The sequence below is a fragment of the Spodoptera frugiperda genome, chromosome 1, assembly GCF_023101765.2.
Source record: "Spodoptera frugiperda isolate SF20-4 chromosome 1, AGI-APGP_CSIRO_Sfru_2.0, whole genome shotgun sequence".
Classification (NCBI taxonomy): Eukaryota; Metazoa; Arthropoda; class Insecta; order Lepidoptera; family Noctuidae; genus Spodoptera; species Spodoptera frugiperda.
This window is the reverse complement of record NC_064212.1, coordinates 837,731-845,545: the sequence shown is the minus strand read 5'-3', so window position 1 is coordinate 845,545 and position 7,815 is coordinate 837,731. Positions and strand designations below refer to the sequence as shown.

Below are 7,815 nucleotides of genomic sequence, written 5' to 3'. Positions count from 1 at the left end.
ATGCAACTGTGCGACTGCTATGCAAGGGTTCTTGAGACTTTTGGGCCTGGACTCCCTGACCAAGCAGTGTTATTGAGGGTCTTTCGACCTAGACCTTTTCGAGAATTTCTCATTAATACCCAAGAGTTCGACATTCACCCAGTATGTAATATGCACAGCCGCCTATACCTTCAGGGATGACGTCATGACATTTTGCATAAATACCCAGAATATTGATTCTTACATCTATAAATTAACCTTTTTAGACTTTGTACCCTCCTTGGTGGACACACGATAGAACTGTCGCGTGGTTCCGGGACCTGCCTGATGATACTCTGTGGAACTGCTACATCTGTGCCATGGTACTGCTGGGGCTCGTGTGGACCGTCGCCCATCTGCACAACATCTACATAGACATCATCGATGTGATCTACAACGTCTCCTACGCCCTCCACATCTTCGCTATTGGTCACAAAATGACTTCCGAATTTGAGAGCACGGATATCACTTTTTGGATAGTCAGTTAGTTCTACTTTTTTATAGTATAAGCCGGTAAAAGAGCCGATAGAACACCTAATGGTAAATAATCGTCGCCGCCCATTGACACCCGAAACACCAGAGGCGTTACAAGTGCGTTGCCAGCCTTTTGGGGGTTAGGAATTTAAGAGTTGTTGGGAATCGGGGATTGGGAAGGGGGTAATTAGGCCTCCAGTAACCTCACTCACACAACGAAAGCGTTGTTTCACGTCGGTTTTCTGTAAGGTCGTGGTATCACACCAGTCAAGCCGACACTTTCGTGTCGAAGCATGGCTCTCATACTTTACTAGTACTTGTTTAATTTTATTTGCAGTAAGTATTTTGGTAACAAGTGGTTGCTTAAATCTTTACCTCTTAGAAAAATCACGTAAACACATTAGGCATATTACTGAAATAACAGTCTTTGTACTCCAGTGCGGCAGTCAAGAAGTACCATACGTCATTATTCCGAAGAATGGTTTGAACAAACAAACAAATTTTCTTTTGTTCTTGTTAGATGTAGCATACTTACATTCTTACGTCTCATTTAACATAATATATTTCAGTTGGGTTTTTACTGGACATTGGCACGTTCGCACATTACGTCCAGACTAATGCAAGCTTCAAGCTCGGTGCCTATTACATACGGTTGCATCGGCCTTACAAATATCTTGGTTAGTTGCACTCAGTACTTATACACCATCACTAACATCATATCAATCGGATGACATCCATTACTCTTTTTTTATGGTATAAGCCGGTAAACGAGCAGACGGATCACCTAATGGTAAGCAATCGCCGCCGCCCATGGACATCAGAAACATTAGAGGCGTTACAAGTGCGTTGCCGGCCTTTTGAGGATTAGGAATTTAAGGGTTGTTGGGGAATCGAGGATTGGGAATGGGGGGTAATTGGGTTCTTCTCTAGTGGTACTCTTAGTTGTTCAGTATATAGAAACTTAATCCACTTCCCTTCTGTTTCGGCGTAGTGTAACTGATGAGCGCTATGATTGCCCATCATAGCTTGGTACTCATAGTATTTCCTAAAAAGGTTCATCTCATCATCCCTTGAACCAACTTGACGCCACACAATTGCAGCTGCGAGTACTTAAGATCTGATCCAGGGCAGAAAAAAGTATTATAAAATGTTCCCTAAAACAATTGAGTTTGGTATTGTGCTCGCCATTGGTATGCGTGTGACTTATAACATTACAGGCAAAGACTGGACGTTAACATTAAACCTTCCTCACCGGTGAACTAAAGGCTTGACCGTATGTTATAGTATGCTGAATGATGTCATCGTTTGAGATTATATTATATTATGATGAAAATTAATTCCAGCTTCTCTGAATGACTATAACCTTAAAGGCAGTATATTGGGGACCACCCTGAAGTACTGCTACATATTCATGGTGATGAGAATCACATGGGCTTATATTTGGTTACACGTAGTGACGGTTAGTATTTATCTTCCTTTCTTTAGGTAAAGGGTACTGGGTGAATGTAGCCCAAGTTTAAGCGTCGCCAAGGATTAATCATGTATTGTATATCTAAACAAATGAAAGGGTATAAAATTAACTAGTATCATCATTATCAGTCTGATTCAATTCACTATTAGAATCAATTTTAAATGCTGACCAAAAAGTTGAACTATCATCATCATCATCATATCAGCCATAAGACGTTCACTGCTGAACATAGGCCTCCCCAAACGACTTTCAAAGTCAAAATCAAAACATTTATTTTAATCCAAAATTAAGCATTTTTGAATCGTCAAATCGAATTGTCCGTCTGTCTCAGACAGTCCTCAGATAGGCAAAATAAGCGGATAAGCAAAAGGTTGAATATGTATAATCTGATAGTAGTAGTTTGATACACGCGACTATCTGCAACATATTGAAATTACATATTCGACTTTTCAGATAAAGCCATCCTACTACATAACACAAGTGAATCCAAATGAAACGACTACTATAGCACCGGGGAATATAACTGCTAGAGGGAATTTCATAAAGCTGAAAGATTACGACAACCCTGCGGGAGAGTTCCTCTCAGCACTCTACATGATCAGCAAGATGTATATACCTATCGGGTAACTTCTATATTTGCTTTACATAATGAAGATGCACGTTTTAAATGTAACTTTCATGAATTGTATCACAAGTAAGAGAAATACTTAACCCAATTCCCAAAATCCGTACCATTTCTGAGACATTTTCAAAATCGAAATCTTTAATTATATTCGCGATTCTGTATAGTTAAACGTCCACAGACCAGCATCGTTCGCATCGAACAGATCGCATCAAATGGATTAATTTTTCAGACTGCGTTTACTGTATGAACAGCGATCAGATTGCCGACGCCACTATCAGCAATCGGATTACCGATACCACTTTCACTCACATTTTTGGCATCGGCATTCTATATGACGTCATCGGTATGCATCACATGTAGGCATTGCCGATGAGCGGTCCATAAGGTGCGGATCAGTGGACGCTGTTGTATGAGTTTCTATACAAGACAAACTATAATCCGTTGCGTGTGATGCGTACGATGCGGGCCTGTGGTCGCTTATCTTAATCGTTTAATAGAAAACCCGTGATCAGCTTTACTTATTTATAAAGAACAGGTCAGGTATAAATATTGTTTTCTATTTCAGTCCATCTAGCTACCCGGACAATGATATAGCGCGTATCTTCTGCATCATGATCATGATGTCAGGGTGCCTGGTGGTGACTGGAGCCGCTGTGGCCTCCCTGTCTCTCATCATCAGCTTGTACATGAGGCCCGAGGAGGCGTTCCGGTCAAGATACAGGCTCATCATCAAAGAAATGGTATGGATCTTTAAAAATTAAGTATATTAATAGCCTTTCAGTGAAAGGACGTCTAACATTAAATTATCAAGAGTTTGAATCTTTATTTTGATATAAAACTACTATCTTTGTTTGGACTTTAAAAGAGACTATGACCTCTGAGTTTGTTTCGGCATTTCTTCTCAGAGTAGTCGGATAGGAAATGCCGGCCTCATCTAACTATTTGAAATATTGACGTGTAAAAGTGTTATTTTATAACCTACTTACAGAAATAAATATAATTTATCACGACCCGGTATAAAAATAAAATTATGCTTCTTATTCTTAAAGAGATCATTCCTGTTAAAAGTCTTAACTCATTATTTGAATATCCATTTCATTCATCGCAGTTTCGTTCCCTAAGTCGAAGCTAATGGAATTTCGAAATACTTTAATCTCCAAAACTTATTACATTTGCTATATTTCCTAAGATTAGAATATTTCTTAAGAAAATGTTCGTTACATGTATCTCCAGACGGATACGAGAGTTCCACTAGCTCTGCGCAACAAGGTGGAAACGTTCTACAAGATGTACTGGCACAAACAGCGCGCTGTCTCCAAGACTCAGCTGCTGCCGACCTACCCACCAACCCTGCCGGCCACTATCAACCTTGACATCTATTTCGAAGCAACACAGAAGGTAGGTCATCATGATCGTTACCGTTTTCCTCATGTTTCGCCACCGTTAGCCCCGGTTTCCATCCTGAAAGAATAAAGTGCGAGAAATGCTTAACACATTCTTCATATAGATTTACTATATGAAGAATGCGTTAAGCATTTTTACCAACAAAGAGTTGGTCCTTTTATTTCTTTGGAAACTGGGCTTTAAAGACTAAATAAAAGCAGAGAGCCAGAACGAGCCAAGCATGTAGAAAAAAGAGAAATGAGCTCGCTTGTGAAATCAAATAACCAACACCAACTCTAACAATACATTAGATTTATAGAACAAATACAGAACAATAGGATGGATTTCCGTCTGATTCTATACTATTTATATAAACACCGACTCTTTCTTGGTGAAAATTCAAATCTATTTACTATAAAAATAATGCGTTTTGCTTAAGCATATCCCGTTAATTACCCTTTCGGGGTCGACACCGGGCTATATAAACTTTTTAGTGTTTCTCAGATGAAAAGGCTCGATTTTCAGCTCTTTGTATCCGACCACTATTGGCCAGTTCTCGGATATCATTATTATCAGTCCACTTTACTGCAATATCTGTATGTGTCTGATATTCTAATGTCCTCACCATCTTTTCTTGCCCAAGACACGAATACTTCGAGATCTGACATACCAGATACTCTCAGAGCTGGCCAAGAAGATGGAGACCATCCACTTCATCCCCGGAGACGCCATCATCAAGCGAGGATCCAAGAAGTGCAGGATTATCTACATCACTTATGGAGACGTTGAAGTAAATTATGACTTGTGTACATGTTTTGACACAAATAAGGTGAATTGGGTTTGCTAGGACAACCCTGTATTAGCAACAGTATGTGCCTGGTATTTGCTGGTATTTTATAGAACTGTGTTTTAGACTGCCTCGTTGGTCGAGTGGTAGCAAGTGCGACTGCCAGACAAGGGGTCTCGGGTTCGATTCCTGGGTCGGGCAAAGTTTACTGGGCAGCACGGAGTCTGGAATTGTGTCCAGTATATGGCAATAGGCTCACCCCCTATTACATGGGACTTACAACACAAATGGTGAAAAGTGGGTGTACATTGTATAGCGGCATTACGTGTCATAATGAGCATCTCTGCCACCCCTTTGGGGATAAAAGGCGTGACGTTGTGTTTTAGATGTTGACGGCTGAGGATGATACTACAGCAATATTGCGTATGACGCGCGGTACAGTACTGACTCCGTGCGGAGGAACGGCTGCAGAGGCTCTCACCAGTTCACATCTAGCAGTGAGGGCCGCCACTTTCTGCACTGCGCACGTGTTGGAAGCTGCCAACATGTGGAGGATAGTTTGCAAGCACTCCGTCTCTCAGGACCACGCAGGACCAATACTGGCTTCTTTTACAGTTGAGTACAAAACGGCTTTGAGGATTAAGCTTAAGATTTTAGGTTACGATTAATGAAACTTAGAAAGTATCAATAGACACGTGATTCAATTTCGGTTTCGTAGGATCACATTGAGAAGGTAAAAAGGCATTACTCTATGAAGGAACCGGTTGAAGCTATGTAAGTAGAACATTATTGATTAGATTATAGTAGCTACTGTATTTAAACTAAACTAGCTTTCTATCAGTTTTTAAAATTTATTGGCCTTATTCTATTTAACATTTTCTAAGCACCGGTCTTCAAATAAGGTTTATATTTTAAGGATTGCGGTCCTATGAGCTCATTGAATATTATAATTATAACAATCTGTGGCATGAACTTTGCGTAATGTTGTGGTATATTTTACAGGCACAAGAGTAGTATCCTGCAGTTCAATCGCAATCTGATTGCGTTGAAGAGCATGAAGGATAGTCAAGGAGTTCCCTTGCTGGCCAGTCCTGACATCTTCCTGGAGATTGCTGGCTGCTACATCATGAGGAATGTTAGTGGACCATACACTCGTCATCATCATTACATTTATCATCTGTTTTTATTTAAATGATACTTAAAGTAAGGCAAAATGTTTTATATCATTGCATTTAACTAGGACCATTTGCCCTAGCGCCCGGATACCACATTGACCGACCAGTCTGATGAGATCTGCCTCCGTCCTTCGTTCCCGTGCATCTTGCAGCCTCACTCTTCACTCCTGGTCGCCTGGAATGCATTCGTAGCTTTTCTCATACTGGTTATCTGCATCGTGAGTAATTGATGATTGTTGATCTTGTGCATGTCATAATTCGACTTTGTCGATTGTTGCTATTCTACCATATTTTATTGAAATTGCTAAAATTAAAAGGGGATATTTACCATGTTTATTTGTTTTTGCGAGTTTTCGATATTTCGGCACTGTTGCAAGCGCGATTGATCACGGATGATGATCTCGCAAAAGCAAATAAACATGGTAAAATCCCGTTTTAAGTTTTAACAGTAGTACTAGTAACCATGTCTGTTTAAAAACTTATATAAACTGCTAAAGATAGATTGCTCCAACCATTAATGGAAATAGTTAGTTTATTGGCTCACTGTCTTGTTCTGCTTGTTTAAAAATTAATTGTTTGTCAGGTTCATCCATACAACCTGATATTCAAGAAGGTTGTGAGCCAGGAGTTCAGGTTCTTCGACTTCGCTATGACCATCGTGTATGTGTTGGACCATATCGTATACTTGTCTACAGGCGCCAACGTTGAGGAGGGTTAGTTTTCCAAAATTCAGTAGGTAGCAGCACTGTATCTAGAGCTAAGTTTCAAATATAGTTTCTGTGTTACCAGGAGTGCCGATAACATTTGCACAGACATCTTCCAAGCAGATGCGAAGTCACTGGTTCGTGCTGAACGTGGTGGCCACGCTGCCTATCTTCGAATTCGTCGGTGATGGCCACTTTGCTGGCATCAATAAACTCCTCAGCGTGCCGAAGGTGATAAAATAATAAATGATCACTAAAATGTTGTATCAGGTGGCAAAAGTCATTATATTTCTACTGAGTATCAGGCGAGTAATCGAGAAAATAATATATTATTTGCTTGGTTTCTAGCTGTTCCGTGAACTGAAGAGTTTGGAGGAAAGCTGTGGGTATCGCAGTAACGTGCTCCGCTTCTTGTCCTACACTTTACTACTGCTCATTGCTTGCTACTTCATTGCCGCCATTCAACAGGGCTTCATGTGCTTCCAGTGAGTTCCTGCAATCATTGTTTCTAATATCTCGACGCTCATCTGAAGATGTTTTTTAAATTTTATTGTAACTTTCGTGAGACATACTAAATTAATTATTATATTGTTAGAGGAGTAGTGACAGATCTCGTGATAATGGCGGGAACACGAGTGGGCGGAGCCTGCTGTCTATATAAGCGCTTGCAAGCGCAGTTCGCGCCCTTTTCTCGTCGAGCTCACTTGGCAAGGGGAACCTCTGCCCGTTTGAATGGTCGAACTGCCTTTTTGTTGAATATTAATTTCGCGTGTAATTAAATTTTAATGTGATTTGTTTTGTTATTAAAAAGTTGATAATTTTGTTTTAGTTTCCGTTAAGTTTGTATTTTTGTAACAATTAATAAATAAGTGTGGTTTGTGTTTTTTTTTATTTAGTTCCATTTTTGATTTCCTAAAATCAGAAGTGGGATACGACACGTGTCCAGACCCGCTCTGACCACAGATAATTATTAACACTTGGCAGTTTGGCACTTCAAATATTTTTTTTAATTTTTTTTTTTCTTCTTCTTGGGTTAGTTTCGAATTGGCTACTTGGGTTTAAAGCAAACGGCTTTGCTATACGAAGTACGTAAGTGATTAAGTGTGAGTGTATCGGTAAGTTCTGGTGAGTACGTTCCAATTTACTTATTATCCTGATAGTGAATCATCTGCTTTACA

General features: G+C 39.9%; 1 protein-coding gene across 1 annotated transcript in view; it reads left to right on the top strand.

The window, feature by feature from the left end:
* Positions 1–7,815, top strand: part of LOC118273282 (uncharacterized) — a 28,884-nt gene continuing 21,069 nt past the window's right edge. Inside the window, exons 1-15 of the mRNA XM_050695674.1 lie at positions 1–141; positions 246–501; positions 1,062–1,169; positions 1,836–1,951; positions 2,417–2,586; positions 3,154–3,328; positions 3,822–3,986; positions 4,615–4,761; positions 5,145–5,372; positions 5,477–5,532; positions 5,761–5,893; positions 6,014–6,151; positions 6,517–6,646; positions 6,723–6,868; positions 6,986–7,122. Coding sequence (XP_050551631.1) covers positions 1–141; positions 246–501; positions 1,062–1,169; positions 1,836–1,951; positions 2,417–2,586; positions 3,154–3,328; positions 3,822–3,986; positions 4,615–4,761; positions 5,145–5,372; positions 5,477–5,532; positions 5,761–5,893; positions 6,014–6,151; positions 6,517–6,646; positions 6,723–6,868; positions 6,986–7,122 — 2,246 coding nt within the window. The remainder of the gene's footprint in view (positions 142–245; positions 502–1,061; positions 1,170–1,835; positions 1,952–2,416; positions 2,587–3,153; positions 3,329–3,821; positions 3,987–4,614; positions 4,762–5,144; positions 5,373–5,476; positions 5,533–5,760; positions 5,894–6,013; positions 6,152–6,516; positions 6,647–6,722; positions 6,869–6,985; positions 7,123–7,815) is intronic.